We start from the raw sequence: 18,824 nt of genomic DNA on the forward strand, positions 1-18,824 counted from the left end.
AAGAAGTTATTAAAGAGGTTTGTGTTACACATGGGCTCATGGGGATGGCCACATTGATATTTAAACTATATTGAAATGGAGGTGTCCTGATTTAACCAGTGTCTAATAATACGGACATCCTGGGTAGATGAACAAGTCACCACCAAAAAAACTGATTAAAACCATTGTTGGGTTAGAGCTGGGCAGGAACAAAAGCCAGCACTGTGTCTCATCACGACCAAGCGGTGGCCACTGGTGTACATCATACTCCCCATTGTGCCAGACTGACAGTTGTTTTGTTTGGTCAGGAAAAACTCCTGGCCCGTGCACACTTAATAATAGTTTCCACAGGTCCATCCGTTAGCATTGAAACGGCTCTTACGTTTCATATTATAGTGTAGCCTACTCAATATAATTTAAACCAGTTGTCAGCACAATTTGTGCAAAGGAATAATTGAATGCATCCGAAACGAATGAAGATGGACTTTAAGCTTAGACACGACCAAATGCATTCTTGGAGCAATGGACACGCATCGGAATGTGTGAAAAATAACACTATTCGATGTTGACATAATATACATTTGTATACACACGGAGATAGTATGCACCCATCATTTTTGCTGAGAAATTTTTCTAGTGTTCATATTTCTTTCTTACCAGATAATCGGTCGATGTTCAGCTCTCGACACCAGCGCTGTTATTAACATATGTACTAGTCTTCCATCACCAGCACTTCCTCTTCTTCGATGAGGTTTAACGGCGGTTGGCAACCAATAAATGTTGTAACCCCGCCACCTACTAGACTGGAGTAGAACTCCCTTGTACTTTGCTTGAAAATATAAATAAATAAACAAATACCCTACCATCTAACACTACACTCACAAACAAATACAAATAACACCACCTACTCCACTATTTAAATCTATTTAGTCCTAGCGTAGGCCAACAACCTGAAAGGATGGGACACAAACACTTAACAAACCCTGCAACTCTTCTGATGTCAAGTCTCGCACACCCAAATACCTCTATGCAGCTGCCACCACAACCTCTATTTTCTGTGACTTACTTTCCATCCCTGGAGTACAGTTGATAACCATTGCTATAAATCCAATCTTACTGAAACATATATCACTTGTTGGCCTATCCCTCTGTACTGGTACAGATCTACTGTCCCTTGACCCATCTTCCTCTACATTCTTCACTGCCTCAGCATATGACAACTTCTGCACTACTCTAACCCTGGAAACCTCAACCTGCCTCTCTCGCACAGGACATTTCTGATTCCCAGCCCAATGAGCTCCTCTACAATTAACACATACCACTACTTTCCCCAATGCAACACATTCCTTTGTCTCATGCCCTTCTGCACACTTCTCACACCTAGGAACCCCCCCTCCTACACACTGCTGCTACATGCCCATAAGCTTGGCACCTGTAACAACGTAATGTGTTCGGCAGAAAAGCTCGTACAGGATAACTTATATATCCTAACATCACTTTGTCGGGCAAAGAATCAACATCAAAACAAAAAAACAGACATTGACTCTTCTATTTCACCACTCACCCCTCCCTGTCTGCGTCCCCCACCCTGTCTGCATCACACCAAATGACGAGCATCACAAACACCAGGAATCTTCCCCTTCAGTTGGTCAACTTTTACATTTACTGCTACCCCAGTAATCACTCCTTTCAGTGGCGCCCTTTTCTTGAGAGCAAAATAACTCGAATTTCTTGCCCCCGTTTGTTTAACGCAGAGTGCCTTCTCCCTCTGACCAGCAGAAACAAACAATTATCACAAGACCACTTCTGATTACCCTCAACAATTCCACAGCACCCAACTCTGTTTTCACCCACCCTGTAACCACAAATCGATCAGCCAAAAGTCATGGGTCCACTTTTTCCAAAAACTTCACTCCGAATGTCACACTCATCTTTTTCCTGACCCTTGGTGCAAGCCTCGGCCCGAGAACTTCACCACACCCAATACTTCGACCTCATTCACTTCTATTTCTCCTCCTGTCTTCAGCTCACTCTGCTTACACTTTCTACCATTCTTCTTTAACAAACCATCTCCCTTCTCATCCATGTTTAACTCTCTCTCGCTCATATTCCAAGTATACCTCTTGTTATGATAATACTGCACTTCTCCTGACATACATCTTGTTCTTGCCTTCTCAAGGGATGCAATTTAACCAGCTGTCACAATCTCCGTACCATCAGCAGGAACCCCTCGGGATGTAGCGCTCAACAGCGCATCCCACTTACAAAGCAGCTGCTTCATCTTCATGTTCTTCTCTATCAAAAGCTACCCCGACGCTTTTCCATTTCAAACAGGCGCGCTGTTCCAACCTGCCAGCAGCACAAACAATTACGTCACTTTCGTATGGTAATGACAAGCCTTCAAAATAAAAGCCCCATTTCAAAACATTGCAATGTGGACAACTCATTCAAAATATATTTAATTAAAATAAATGATTGGGCCGACAAAAAAAGGCAATAAGTAATTTATGACCCCGCCCCCCCCCCCCCCCCAAAAAAAATTGACACTGGTATGACAACTGGTGTGTTGAACATACTGTTCGTCCACACCTGCTGTTTACGAAGGATGGAATCAAACCAGGTTCTGTAGTTATGCCTCTAGCACTGAGATGCAGTACCTTAGACATCTGCGCCACTCGGGAGCATGTGACAAATAAAATGTGATTTAATTTGAATATTGGGCTGTAGCGAGAACTTTTCTGTCTCACCTAAAGTGGGGTGGACAATACTCAGAAGTGTCTCTACTAACCAAATATGTGTCGTTGTTGATGGTGGGTGTGTCAGACATATCCAGTAGGACTTCGTTCTCCACCCCCTCCAAAACTAAGCATATTGGGTTAGTAGAGACCCTACTGAGCATTTTTCACCACTTTAGCTGAGACCGGTAGAAAAGTCCTCAACAAGCCAATTTGTAGGCTATCCCATGTACAGTCTCCTACTGCTAGGTGAACGGCAATTTAACGTCTGGCTCTACAGCAGTGGCGTCAAGAAAAAAACCTGTATTCACCATATCAACATACAAGTTATTTGTAAGTTACGTCTACATGTTATTCGGGGCTAATAATTAACCCCAACATATATTCTTATTCTTGTTCATTATTAGGCCTTTTGCTTGGAACAACAATGTGTATCTTATGTTGTTTTTAAAATGCTACCATGTGTTGCAAGGAAGCATTGTGTAAACCTAAATAAGACACAGCCAAATGTTTAATTTTCAATCATCCCAGGTTACAGCGAAACTACTTAGCCTATGCAGCACCCCTAAATATTGTACATTTGTAGGGTGACAGATTCCTAAATCAATGGTGTTCTAGGCCTGAACGTCAATAGTTGTTTGTCCAGTGAATAGCTTCTATTATTGACCGGCTACGTGCTGCCATCTGCTGGTAGGCTGATATTGTGTACGAATTGGGGCTATTTCTTTGAAAACATGATTTTCTTGAAAGATAGTGGACAATGACATAAAATCCCCATTCGCTTCTACAAGCCTTGACTTTCTTGGCATAGAATCGCCGCCTGTTATTAGTTTGAGCTGCAAACCCTGTAGCACTACAAATACTGTAGCATAGCTGTGAAACCTGCGTCGGGCTAAAGTGAAAGACTTATGATATGAAAGGAAAAGGGGGATACCTAATCAGTAGTACAACTGAATGCATTCAACTGAAATGTGTCTTCCGCATTTAACCCAACTCCTCTGAATCAGAGAGGTGCGGGGAGCTGCCTTAATCGAGCACCCCAAACAGGCAGCCAACAGACAGGCTACAACTCTGTTGGAGCTCAATTCAATGAATGAGACGAGAATATGTAGTATTATACAACTGCTTCGTTTCGTGGCTATGACCACATCACATCCACGATAAAAAATGTCATAACATATATATATATATATATAACATTCATAACATAACAATATTATTATTGCTTAATTATACAATGGGTGGTTTAGAATTCCCGTTGTTGGAGTTTATCCTGCACATGATATAGGCTACTAGACAACATACACATGGCCACATTCATAAAAAGTGGCATCCTTTACGTCGTTAACTAGCAACGTACTATACTACAACAACTTTTTAGCCTAATAAGTATACATGTTTTATGAAAAAAGACGGGGAAACTTGGATTATCCGTCTCATTTAGAATCTCGTCGCCGGCTGCCCACTGCACTGTCCGTGGTCCTGAAATGGGCTCATACACATTTTCATTGTACGGAAGATAGGCCTATAGAACAACCACCACAATGCTACATTTGTTTCTATTTTATTCTGTTTCTGATGCCCTTGGACAAGTAGGTATCACTTTCTCACCCACAGAACTGTAAGATGCCCATGCATCTCTCCCCCTATTTCCAAAGTGATGTTTAGGAAACAAACCAGCTGGTGAAAGGGTAGGAGAGCCGTCTTGACTGTCAGAGGAGAGGTTCTCTGTTTGTACTCATAGCAGTAATGTACAATGGGGGTATTGGCAGAGTGAGTGGCAGTGTTGACACCCAAAGCACCTTCAGACCCATCTATACCACACCTGTCCTGTCTCAATTATAACCTACCCTATTTCAGCAAATAACACATGGCTTCATCTCTGTCTCCTTTACATCACCAGTACTGATTAGAGCAGACTGGATTTCTGGTCCATTTTCAAACCAGGCAGGGGAAGGACAGAAGACTGGCAGAGGACATCACTTCAGACTATTGAGATCAAACAGAATGGTTTAGCCTGAATTTGTGAACCGACTACACATCCTGAGATAAGGAGATCCGACAGAAACCAACCAAAGCAAATTGATGTAAAATAACCTTTAGACAATCTTGATGTTCTGCACCATCTAGTGGAGTAAACCGAGTGGCACATGACCTTTGCCAGCAGGCCACAGTACATGTAAGGGGGACACACTCCACGTGTCAACTTTGTGTGTAACCCTCAGCTAGTATTTATGCATGCCATGACCAACCATGGCTGTTAAGGACTCCAAATGAGGCACTGAAAACCCATCAGAAAGGACAACCTGTTTGTTTTTAAAACACGCTTTATTCCTTCATAGTTACATTTGGCAGTAGATCAACACTTTCCAAATACTGGCTCTAGATATGAGCATTGATCTGAGGATTAGACAAAATTGAAATATTTCTGATTGCTAAAAACACAGTTATGATAAGAGTCTAGTGGACGGAAAATGTTCAATTCAGTGCTTTCTATGGATTGTTTACCTATGCTTGTTAGTAGGGTTTATTTTAGACTTTCTCTCAACACATACGTGGACGTGAAGTGTGTGTTAGTAGGGGTCGTCTATGTTCTGTGTGAAGTGTTCTCCAGTGTACAGGCCATAGTGAAGTGTTTGTTGCTGGGCTGCAGCCCAGGCCATCTGCAAGCTGCTGAAGCGAACAGACCATTCACCCTGGGGGTCTACCACCACCACTCCCCCCAGACCTCCCACCCTCTCCTTCATATAGGCCAGGGCCTCGTCTGCTGCTGCCTCCGCGCTGCGCCCTGCAGGGGACACACCAGGGAGGGAGGATGAATGGATGGATTGATGTATGGATGAGGTTATAAATGGATGGAGTTACTGAAGATTGCATGTCAATCAATCTTTTTTTCCCCATAAATCGTGTGTGTTACCTTGCTCCATGTGGAACAGGATGAGTCTAGCCAGAGTGACCTTCATGATGGCTTCACCCTCGCCCGTCGGGGACACCGCTCCAACCCTGTTATCAGCATAACACCCACACCCTGAAACACATACACACTGCTTTTCACACACTATAAGAGGGAAACATCTGCTACACGTATTGACTTTCATGTGGTCTTAAAGCCTGTTGGAATACTTGAAAAATCAGTCTTCCGTAATGAATTACCAATCTGACAACTGGATTGGTAGAAGTGGGGTGGAAACCTTTTCTAGCCTTGATAGCCTGGCTTAGTTGTAACATGCCTGGTTGTCTGAGGGTGCAGTTTCCACTTTAAGCCGCTAGATGGCAAGGTAAACAATAGAATAGACTACATTTACAGAATGCTCTTTACAGGTACCAAAAAGAAAAGTTGTAAACAAACCGAGTATTAAAAAAATGCCCTGCACCTTTAAGGGTATTTTATTGACAAGCCAGTCAGCCAGTCACCTCTTTGGTGCTCTCCCCTTGGGTGTCAGGTGAGTTTCCCATAAAAAAGAGTGGAAAAAAACGTAATATGGCAACATATTGTGACAAGGAAGCTATAAGGAAAATACATTGGATTTGAAAAAAGTAATCAACGTAAACTGTTGTTTTGAGAAAATTGAAATTTCAACCACAGAATTATGATACCAATTTTCAACATAGACAAACCTTGTATAAAATTTTGAATTTGTACCTTTGAAACAATGTCAGATCTTCAACATTATACACACCATTAGAAAACAACAAAAAACAACAGTCGGCTGGGCAGCACCTCCTACTGGAGAGATGATCTACAACTATTCATTTGGTATCCTATCCAGGGTTTTAACCAAGCCTGGCTTAGCTTTTATATTTTTAACTGACTACTACCAATGTGCCATCAGTGAGAATAATTATTGAGAGATCTCTTAATAACTAAATACTGTATATTCACAGTTGCTATCGAAGTCATTCCAAAGGGTAGGTTTAACAGCAAATGAAATGCAACAATACATCATCAATGATGGTATTTAGGCCTACATAGCATCTGCAAAGTCATCAACAGCTATTGTTTCAATTCAACCCAGGGTTCAGCTAAAAATAGACAACAAATGACCAAAGGCCTGATTTCTAATGTAATCTTCAAGTTAATCATTAATATGTTGGATTTACATCAACATCTCATCCAAAAATCCAAGTTAAAGAATAGGACTAAATCAAATCAAACTTTATTTAAAAGGGAATTTAAAGTTTGATTAGATGAAGTCCTATTCTTTAACTTTGGTTTTGGTTGAGATGGAGACGTGAATCCAACATATCAATTATTCATTTGTAGACAAACTGGAATTAAAGCCAGACTAAGTCAGTGGCACAAAATATATATATCTCCTTCATATGTTGATATTTGGTTGCGGTAGACTTTTACAATAGGGTAAATAGACTATTAACTGGTCGAGAAGATAACAAATTATATGTCAGATTCACATCTACAACTGTACCAAAATACAATTTAAAGAATAGGATTAAGAATATTTAAAATGTTTTAATCAAAATGTTTAAAAAAATTAGGTCCACGATTGCTCTAAATGATTAATACAGGCACCATTCACAAAGGTTAATTTAGGAGAGATGTGAATACAGCACTAATTTAACTTTTATATAAAAATAAGTGTGTTCTCACTATCGCACCCTTTGATAAACACAGATATTAAACGGTTTTTCCAAAAATATGTTGTGATGAAAATTCTCTTTGTGTGTATCAGATCGTATGTTTAGCACAATTCTGCTTTGTAATAACCTGTCTTGGTTGGGTTCATGCGAGTGACGGATTGACTACACAAAGGAATAAACCACAGTATCACTCATAAGCAATTTGTCAGTACGCCCAGAACATTGATCAGGGAACTTAAAGGAGTAATACAATATCTCAGTTTCAAGGTAAGAAGCCTGGTGTGGTATCAGTCAGTCACATGTAGGAACCAACCATGCTTATATGACTTGTTTGTGTAGCAGTATAATACGACTGAAAGAGAACCCCCCCTTTGGAGTTTCACCAGGCTTGTATTGAGTTAGTGAACCTCTCCGGTCATGATAATAAAGATTGCTTAATTTACTGTGATTTGAGTCCTTAGTGGTGAATTTCCACAACCTTGTCGTCCCGTCTCGAAGCTTACTTACCAAAATTGGTCCACAAGGGCCAAAGCTGGATTGTGAAAAAGTGCTTATACTCGGGTAACCTCCGTCAACTACTACATATCTTAGATGCTTCATCAGAAACAACAGCTCCTTGGGCTGCATTATCTCTCGATGCAGAAAAAGCTTTTAATAGACGAGAATGGTCATACAGTGCCTTCGGAAAGTATTCAGACCCCTTGACTTTTACACAAGTTATGTTTTAGATATTTTTGCAAATGTATTAAAAATAAAAACAGAAATACCTAATTTACATAAGTATTCAGCTCAGCCCCTTTGCAATGAGACTCGAAATTGAACTCAGGTGCATCCTGTTTCCCTTGAGATGTTTCTACAACTTGACTAGAGTCCACCTGTGATTAAATTCAATTTATTGGACATGATTTGGAAAGGCACACAACCTGTCTATATAAGGTCCCACAGTTGACAGTACATGTCAGAGCAAAAACCAAGCCATGAGGTCGAAGGAATTTTCCGTAGAGCTCAGAGACAGGATTGTGACGAGGCAAAGATCTGTCTGTAGCATTGAATGTCCCTAAGAACACAGTGGCCTCCATCATTCTTAAATGGAAGAAGTTTGGAACCACCAAAACTCTTCCTAAAGCTGGCCGCCTGGCCAAACTGAGCAATCAGGGGAGAAGGGCCTTGGTCAGGGAGGTGACCAAGAACCTGATGGTAACTCTGACAGAGCTCTAGAGTTCCTTTGTGGAGATGAGAGAACCTTCAAGAAGGGAAAACATCTCTGTAGCACTCCATCAATCAGGCCTTCATGGTAGAATGGCCAGACGGAAGCCACTCCTCAGTAAAAGGCACATGACAACCCGCTTGGAGCTTTCCAAAAGGCACCTAATCACTCTCAGACCATGAGAAACAAGATTCTCCGGTCTGATAAAACCAAGATTGAACTTTTTGGCCTGAATGCCAAGCATCACATCTGGAGGAAACCTGGCACCATCCCTACGGTGGAGCATGGTGGCAGCATCATGCTGTGGTGATGTTGTTCAGTAGCAGGGACTGGGAGACTAGTCAGGATCGAGGCAACGATGAACGGAGCAAAGTAGGGAGAGATCCTTGATGAAAAACTGCTCCAGAGCACTCAGGACCTCAGACTGGGGCGAATGTTCACCTTCAAACAGTACAACGACCCTAAGCACACAGCCAAGACAATGCAGGAGTGGCTTTGGGACAAGTCTCTGAATGTCCTTGAGTGGCCCAGACAGAGCCTGGAATTGAACCCAATCGAACATCTCTGGAGATACCTGAAAATAGCTGTGCAGCAACGCTCCGCATCCAACCTGACAGAGCTTGAGAGGTTCTGTAGAGAAGGATGGGCAAAACTCCCCAAATACAGGTGTACCAAGCCAACAGTTTGGGAAAGGCCCTTTCCTGTTCCAGCATGACATTGCCGTAGTGCACAAAATGAGTTCCATACAGAAAAATGGTTTGTTCGAGATCGGTGTGGAAGAACTTGACTGGCCTGCACAGAGCCCTGAACTCAACCCCATCGAACACCTTTGGGATGAATTGGAACGCAAACTGCGGAGGAGGAGGCTATTAAAGCAGCAATGCCCGTGATTTTGGAATGAGATGTTCGACGAGCAGGTGTCCACATCCTTTTGGTCATGTAGTGTATATAAACAGCTTTTGGAAAGCACCATATTCTGAGCTATCCATTAAAGTATGTTCGACATATCTAATTGAATCTGAACAACCCTTTAACCGGAATACAATATGGAAAAATATGACCTTGGCATCCCATAAACCGAACCATCAATTTATCGATTTTAAGTTTGTTCACAGACTGTATTTAACATCGAGGAAACGTTTTACGATAAAATTGGCCCCAACTCCCAACTGTTCAGCGTGTTCCCTAAATCAGGTAGGCACATTCCCAGGGGAGTCCCCTGCAGTTAAATGCTTCTGGGGCAAAGTTACAAAATGTATTTCAAAGTGCATCATTTTATACTGTATATTCAAAGCTTTGCATCTAGTGTGTTACTTAACTATGATAGCCCCTTGAATCTCTCAATCTGAGAAGATTACTGCTGACAGGCAGCATTGCTGCAAAATAAACAGGCTCGTGGATGGGAAATGGGGGGTGGGTTAGGGTTATCTTTCTATGCATTTCAGTCAGTTCTTTTGTACTTGTAACCTCCCTGAGATTTTTTTTGACTTTGAATGTAATCTCAACTGCAATCCATGTCATTTGGTGGTGCTATTATATGGAGTGCAGTGATAACACATATTTAGAAGACAACTAAACCAAAATCTGACATTGTTCTTCCAGTGGAATTTGGTTGTGCTTTTAAAAGGTTGAAAGCATAGTAATGCCACATTGAATTGCCAATCTTCTGGTTGTCTTTTTGAGAGGGTGAATAAAGGTTGACATCACGCTGAAATGACGTGATGTGCCCAGTGGGAAGGGCCTACGGGAGTAGGAGATGGCCTAGTCAAGTTAATGTGTGCCTCAGTTCAACCTGTGAGTATTGATTCTTTGTTGTGCCAACTTATTTATACTACTGTGTTTGTGAAGTTCATGCATGCTTCCTACCTTTTTATATGGACCATACGTCCTAAATAACAAAAGGTCATGTTAACGGACATTATCTCATAGAACAGAACGTATAAGACCTCCTAAACCTGTGTTAACCTCAGAACTCATCCCAAAACCCAATTCTTTCCCCCACAGGAATGACCAGAGGTAGAAAATGCCAACTAATTTCAATTTCTTACGACTACAAGCTGGCGAGCTCTAAATGCATATCTGTACATTTACTGGCCTATTTAACCTTTTAAGTTACTTTTCTCTTTACAAAAAACACACTTCACTCAACTCACACAAAGTTGTGTATTGAATGCATTGGTTGGTTGGTTAGTGGTGACATAACCCTATTTATAATATCTGCCTGGTTCTTACCGGACAACCTGTGGTGGGTTACAAACTCTACAGTCAGCACTCAGTATATAGCAGGCGAGGGCTCAGAACGGTTCCAGGTAGCCCTTACGTTTGTAAACTAGTGATCTATGAAACTCTTGACAGTGATTCACTTCGAAAGGCATGTCAGTGAATGGGGATATTTGGGTGAATTGCATAGCTGATCATTGATTGTTTACCAGCATCACTGATTAACATGAGAACATTTCTCACCACGAGACTCCACTTACCACTTCTTCAATTACATGCAAGTAATAGATTGTTTAACCCCTGTTCTGTGTATGTGTGTAAATGTATGTGCATATGTTGTGTACGTACTGTATGCCTGTGCCTCTGCACTTCTATGAAGCAATCTATGAGTGTGAGGTAGCAGTTTGTGTTGTTCAGACTGCTGGCTGTAATAATCTCCATAGTGAAATATTAACCCAGCAGGTCGTGAGTGAGTGGCTCCACTCCACCACACATTCCTCCACGTCTCAGCGGTCAGGGTTCACCAAGCCACTCAGCTTTCTGGATCACTGTTAAAGCTGCAGGTCTCTTCCTCATTTCTCCACTCCTCTCTTTCTCTCTCCTACTTCCTCTCCACATCTCTTTACCTCATATGACAATACATCAGATGTCTCACCGATACATGCTGTGTCCCCCACCCTGCCCTCCATCTTGTTCAGCAAGCCACCGGTGGAGGTGGCACAGGCTATGTTCCCCTCTGCATCCACTGCCACCGCCCCTACCGTACCCATCTTCCCCCTGTGACAGACACACTTCAATTAAAAATGTCATTAACATCTATCATACCATGCTATGTTATATCATGTCACACATCTCATCATGTTACAATCCATTTCAATATCTATCTAATGTATTCAACTCTATGGTATGAAATATCATGTCATGCTTTATCTTACATCTGGCACTCCACCGGGTTGGCATCAGCTGCCAGGTTCTTCTTCCAGCACATACGGGCATACTCTGTGATCAGTGATTCCTCTGGCACCTCGGGTACACCCATCGCCCGGGCAAACTGATTGGCACCCTCTCCAGTCAGACACAGATGGCTCGTCTGCAATGGGTAACGGGCTCATTCAATGGGGAATAATGTTCAAGATGTAGTTCTGTCCTTGTCTATTAATATTCTGTATTATGTCATTATCATGTTTCATGTGGGCCCCAGGAAGAGTAGCTGCTGCTTTTGCAACAGCTAATGGGGATCCTAATAAAATACCAAACACCCTGAACTGCTGTATGATCAACATTTTGTCTAAGCAAATTGTGTGTGTGTGTGTGCCTCTGTGTGTGTGTGTGTGTGTGTGTGTGTGTGTGTGTGTGTGTGTGTGTGTGTGTGTGTGTGTACAGTACCTTGTCCATGACCAGTCTGGCCAGTTGTACAGGATTGGCCACTTTTCTGACCGCAGAGACAGCTCCGCTGGCCAGATATCTCCCGTCCATCACGATGGCGTCCATCGCCACCTCGCCCTTAGCGTTCAACACCGAGCCTAGCCCTGATGCATGGAGAGATACAAGAGGACTCAGAGACATGTCTTCAGATTATGGCGCCGATGGAGATTGCAGCATCGCGACTAGCTCTTAAACTCTGCAGTATTTTGTTTGTTTATGTACTCTCTTTTACTTTATTAGCTCAGGAATTGTTGTGTCATTACATACAGCCGGGAAGAACTATTAGATATTAGAGCGGCGGTAACTCACCAGAACTACCATCATTACGACCAAGATTACGACTTCCCTGGAGCAGATCCCTTGATTACACTCTGGAGAGCAATCAAACTTATTCCAGAGGCCGACCCAAAACAACGCCGGCGAAGGAGAGGTACTCGAGGTGGCCTTCTAGTCCGACTCAGGATGCGTGCACACCATCCACCGCTCCCGAGTATTTTACTCGCTAATGTCCAATCTCTGGATAATAAAATATGCAAACTGGAAACCACATATCCTGAGGCTGCATTTATTGTAGCTGGGTATTTTAACAAAGCAAATTTGAGGAAAAGGCTCCATAAATTCTATCAACATATTGATTGCTGTACTCGCGCTGCTAAAACCCTCGACCATTGCTATACTACCTTCCAGAATGCATATAAGGACCTCCCCCGCCCTCCATTCGTCAAATCGGACCACGATTCCATCTTGATCCTCCCCTCCTATAGGCAGAACCTCAAACAGGAATCACCCGTGGTGAGGTCTATTCAACACTGGTCTGACCAATCGGAATCCACGCTTCAAGAATACTTTGACCACGCGGACTGGGATATGTTCAGAGTAGCTTCAGAAAATAATATTGGCACATATACCGATATGGTGAATGAATTTATCAGGAAGTGCATAGGAGATGTTGTACCCACTGTGACTATTAAAACCTACCCCAACCAGAAACTGTGGATAGATGGGAGTATTTACGCAAAACTGAAAGCACAAACCACCGCATTTAACCAGGGCAAGAAGACTGGGAATATGGAAGAATGCACACAGTGTAGTTATTCCCTCCACAAAGCAATCAAGCAGGCTAAACGTTGGTATAGGGACAAAGTTGAGTCCCAGTTCAACGGCTCAGACACGAGACGCATGTGGCAGGATCTACAGACAATCACGGATTATAAAAGGAAAACCAGCCACGTCGCGGACACCGACGTCTTGCTTCTGGACAGGCTGAACACCCGCTTCACTAGCTTTGAGGATAATACAGTGTCACCGACACGACCCGCTACCAAGGACTGTGGGTTCTCCTTAGCCGGGGCCGACATAAGACATTTAAGCATGTTAACCCTCACAAGGCTGCTGGCCCAGATGGTATCCCTAGCCGCGTCCTCAGAGCATGCGCAGACCAGCTGGCTGGTGTGTTCACAGATATATTCAATCTCTCCCTATCCCAGTCTGTTGTCCCCACATGCTTCAAGATGGCCACCATTGTCCCTGTATCCAAGAAAGCAAAGGAAATTGAACTAAGTGACTATCGCCTTGTAGCATTCACCTCTGTCATCATGAAGTGCTTTGAGAGTCAATGATCATATCACCTCCACCTTACCTTTCACCCTAGACCCTCTTCAATTTGCTTACCGCCCCCAAAAGATCCACAGACGATGCAATCGCCACAACACTGCACACTGCCTTGTCCCATCTGGACAAGAGGCATACCTATGTACGAATGCTGTTCATTGACTATAGCTAAGCATTCAACACCATAGTACCCTCCAAGCTCATCATCAAGCTCGAGGCTCTGGGTCTGAAGCCCGCCCTGTGCAACTGATAGGTCAAAATTATCTGTTAATTGAATGATTAGAATATTCCGCCCTGAAACATATAATTGTATGGAATTGATTAGAATGTATAAAATCATAATCAATAAATGTGTAGTTCTAGTCAGAATTAGGGTAAAGACAATATGTCTTTATGGTATTTTAAACACAGACTGTCTGAGCTTGGTGCCGACCTGACCAGAGATTTGGGAGAGAACGGGGAGTATGTCTCAAGGACAAGGTCACTAATCTCTGTCGGCTGGGTAGCAGGACATGTGTGTGCATCTGTTTGTGTGTATGTGTGGGCGTGAGAAGTCAGTATAAAATGTATTATTTTGTATTCTTGACTTTAGAACGTTGCCGTGAATAAACCTTTTTGACTATTTTAGCTGGGCCTCCGTCTGTTTCATTCGACCAGGATCTTACAAATTCTGGTTTGCAGACTGAGTAATATAATTAAATTGGGTTATATACCTTGAGAACAAAATTCTCTTATCAGCAACTGGGTCCTGGACTTCCTGACGGGTCGCCCCCAGGTGGTGAAGGTAGGAAACAACCCCTCTTCGCTGATCCTCAACACCGGGGCCTCACAAGGGTGCGTGCTCAGCCCACTCCTGTACTCCCTGTTCACCCGTGACTGCGTGGCCAAGCACTCTTCCAACTCAATCCTCAAGTTTGCAGACGACACAACAGTAGTAGGCTTGATTACCAACAACGATGAGACAGCTTAAAAGGAGGAGGGGAGGGCTCTGGGAGTGTGGTGCCAGAAAAATAACCTCTCACTCAATGTCAACAAAACTAAGGAGATGATCATGGACTTCAGGAAACAGCAGAGGGAGCACCCCCCTATTCACATCGATTGGACCGCAGTGAAGATGGTAGAAAGCTTCAAGTTCCTCGGCATACACATCACTGACAAACTGAAATGGTCCACCCACACAGACAGTGTGGTGAAGAAGGCGCAACAACGCCTCTTCAACCTTAGGAAGCTGAAGAAATTTGGCTTAACACCTAAAACACTCAAACTTTTACAGATGCACAATTGAGAGCATCCTGTCAGATTGTATCACAACCGCAAAGCTCTCCAGAGAGTGGTACGGTCTGCCCAACGCATTACCGGGGGCAAAATTGCCATAGGGTGCATTACCGGGGGCCACCCAATGCCATAGGGTGGCCAAAAAGATCATCAAGGACATGAACCACCCGAGCCACTGCCTGTTTACCCCGCTATCATCCAGAAGGCGAGGTCAGTACAGGTGCATCAAAGCTGGTACCGAGACTGAAAAACAGTTTCTATCTCAAGGCCATCAGATTGCTAAACAGCCATCACTAGCACATCAGGGACGGCTGCCTATAGACATAGATTAGGAATCACTGGCCACTAAGTAAATGAAACACTAGCCACTTTAATAATGTCTCCTTATCTTGCATTACTCATCTCATATGTATAAACTACACCCCACACTATTCTACGGTATCTTAGTCACTTTTAATTTGTGTTTACATATTGCATCACCCATTTCATATACTGTATTCTATACCACACCACTGACTGTTAAACAGCCATCTCCAGCACATCAGAGGATGCTGCCTATAGACATAGATTAGGAATCACTGGCCACTAAGGAAATGAAACACCAGCCACTTCAATAATGTCTCCGTATCTTGCATTACTCATCTCATATGTATAAACTGTACTCTTAGTCACTTTAATTGTTTGTAAATATTGCATCACCCAGCTCAAATGTATACAGTTGAAGTAGGAAGTTTACATACACCATAGCCAAATACATTTAAACTCAGTTGTTCATCATTCCTGACATTTAATCCTAGTAAAAATTCCCTGTCTTAGGTCAGTTAGGTTCACCACTTGATTTTAAGAATGTGAAATGTCAGAATAATAGAGAAAGAGAGATTTATTTCAGCTTTTATTTCTTTCATCACATTCCCAGTGGATCAGAAGTTTACATACACTCAATTAGTATTTGGTAGCATTGCCTTTTAATTGTTTAACTTGGGTCAAACGTTTCGGGTAGCCTTCATCCCACAATAAGTTGGGTGAATTTTGGCCCATTCCTCCTGACAGAGCTGGTGTAACCGAGTCATGTTTGTAAGCCTCCTTGCTAGCACACACTTTTGCAGTTCTGCCCACAAATTTTATATGGGATTGAGGTCAGGGCTTTGTGATGGCCACTCCAATACCTTGACTTTGATGTCCTTAAGCCATTTTGCCACAACTTTGGAAGTATGCTTGGGGTCATTGTCCATTTGGAAGACCCATTTGCAAACATGCTTTAACTTCCTGACTGATGTCTTGAGATGTTGCTTCAATATATACACATCATTTTCTTTCCTCATGATGCCATCAATTTTGTGAAGTGCACCAGTCCCTCTTGCAGCAAAGCACCCCCACCACATGATGCTGCCACCCCGTGCTTCACGGTTGGGATGGTGTTCTTCGGCTTGCAAGCCTCCCCATTTTCCTCCAAATATAATGATGGTCATTATGGCGTTTTTGGAGCAGTGGCTTCTTCCTTGCTGAGCGGCCTTTCAGGTTATGTCGATATAGGACTCGTTTTACTGTGGATATAGATACTTTTCTACCCATTTCCTCCAGCATCTTCACAAGGTCCTTTGCTGTTGTTCTGGAATTGATTTTCAGTTTTTGCATCATAGTACGTTCATCTCTAGGAGACAGAACGCGTCTCCTTCCTGAGCGTTATGACGGCTCCGTGGTCCCATGGTGTTTATACTTGCGTACTATTGTTTGTACAGATGAACGTGGTACCTTCAGGCGTTTGGAAATTGCTCCCAAGGATGAACCAGACTTGTGGAGTTCTACAATTGTTTTTCTGAGGTCTTGGCTGATTTCTTTTGATTTTCCTATGATGTCAAGCAAAGAGGCACTGGGTTTGAAGGTAGGCCTTGAAATACATCCACAGGCACACCTCCTGTGGATATATATCATAGTACGTTCATCTCTAGGAGACAGAACGCGTCTCCTTCCTGAGCGTTATGACGGCTCCGTGGTCCCATGGTGTTTATACTTGCGTACTATTGTTTGTACAGATGAACGTGGTACCTTCAGGCGTTTGGAAATTGCTCCCAAGGATGAACCAGACTTGTGGAGTTCTACAATTGTTTTTCTGAGGTCTTGGCTGATTTCTTTTGATTTTCCTATGATGTCAAGCAAAGAGGCACTGGGTTTGAAGGTAGGCCTTGAAATACATCCACAGGCACACCTCCAATTGACTCAAATTATGTCAATTAGCCTATCAGAAGCTTCTAAAGCAATGACATCATTTTCTGGACGTTTCCAAGCTGTTTAAAGGCACAGTCAACTTAGTGTATGTAAACTTCTGACCCACTGGAATTGTGATACAGTGAATTATAAGTTAAGTAATCTGTCTGTAAACAATTGTTGGAAAAATGACTTGTGTCATGCAACTATAGTTTGTTAACAAGAAATTTGTGGAGTGGTTGAAAAATGAGTTTCAATGACTCCAACTTAAGTGTATGTAAACTTCCGACTTCAACTGTATACTGTACTCTATACGATGCCACTCTTAGTCCAATCCCGCTCTGATATATATGTATATCCATTATTTAATAAGATATATGTGTATTTTGAGTATATGTTGTGAAACTGTTAGATATTACTGCACTGTTGGAGCTAGAAGCACACGCATTTCGCTACACCCGCAATAACATCTGCTAAACACGTGTAGGTGACCAATAAAATGTGATATTCTTTATCAACCTTTCTTTATCCAGGTTAGTGTCATTGACAGTAAAATCTGGTAGCACTTCATTTTATGGTACTGTTTCTACTGGTGTTTACAACACCAACAAAAAAGTACAAGATAAATGAATAATTATTTGGTAATTCCATGTTAATATTGCGTAATTATTACCATGGAACCATGTACCAAGTAAATATAGGTGGAGCTATTTACCTTATCTGACCCTTATAGCTGATCTCAGAGGGCCCAGGTGTTTTTTCTCTGGCCATGTGACCTGGCTAGGGAAAGACTCCGGGCCCTAGTCATGGCGGTGTGTTTACCTGCGTTGTAGTGGTGGTCATTCTCCAGCAGAGTGACGGCCTCCACCACAGCATCCATGGCACTGCCCTGCCCCTGGAGTTTGGAGTATCCCCCCCTGACTGCAGCCCGGACCCCAGCACAAGCAGGCTGCACACGCTTTTTAGGGATGAACCCCGCTCCCCCATGGACCACCAACACAGGCAACATGTCTGCCAGAGAGGCCTGGGAGAGAGAGGTGGTAAGACAGTTACAGCGATTTAAAGAGGTTATACTAAAGAGGTTTAACTTCTTATGGCTGCAGGAGCAGTATTGAGTAGCTTGGATGAAAGGTGCACAGAGGTGCCCATAGTAAACTTCCTGCTCCTCAGTCCCAGTTGCTAATATATGCATATTATTATTCATATTGGATAGAAAACACCCTGAAGTTTCTAAAACTGTTTGAATTATGTCTGTGAGTATAACAGAACTCATTTGGCAGGCAAAAACCTGAGAAGTTCCACTTCCTGTTTGAATTTTTTCTGAGGTGGCAGATTTTCAACCAAGCTCTCATTGAAATTACAGCGAGATATTGATGAGTTTTCACATCCTACGGCTTCCACTAGATGTCAACAGTCAATAGAACTTTGTCTGATGACTCTAATGTGAAGGGGGGCCGAAGGAGACAGGAATTAGTCAGGTCTGCCACGAGCTGACCATGCTTTCACATGCGCATTCACATGAGGAGGACCTCCTTTCCACCGCTCTTCTGAAGTCAATCTAATTCTCT

At 42.8% G+C, this 18,824-nt stretch overlaps 1 protein-coding gene across 1 annotated transcript; it reads right to left on the reverse strand.

Moving 5' to 3' along the window:
* Positions 1 to 5,023: 5,023 nt before the first annotated feature.
* LOC129836002 (isoaspartyl peptidase/L-asparaginase-like) lies at positions 5,024 to 18,305 on the reverse strand. Its single transcript, XM_055901716.1, has 6 exons — positions 18,079 to 18,305; positions 12,127 to 12,269; positions 11,676 to 11,830; positions 11,396 to 11,517; positions 5,632 to 5,742; positions 5,024 to 5,502 (listed from the first exon to the last, which is right to left on the reverse strand). Exons 1-6 carry the CDS (start codon positions 18,263 to 18,265, stop codon positions 5,288 to 5,290), a joined length of 933 nt encoding a protein of 310 aa, XP_055757691.1. The 5' UTR covers positions 18,266 to 18,305; the 3' UTR covers positions 5,024 to 5,287.
* Positions 18,306 to 18,824: the final 519 nt, after the last annotated feature.

The sequence above is a fragment of the Salvelinus fontinalis genome, chromosome 37, assembly GCF_029448725.1.
Source record: "Salvelinus fontinalis isolate EN_2023a chromosome 37, ASM2944872v1, whole genome shotgun sequence".
NCBI classification, from domain to species: domain Eukaryota; kingdom Metazoa; phylum Chordata; class Actinopteri; order Salmoniformes; family Salmonidae; genus Salvelinus; species Salvelinus fontinalis.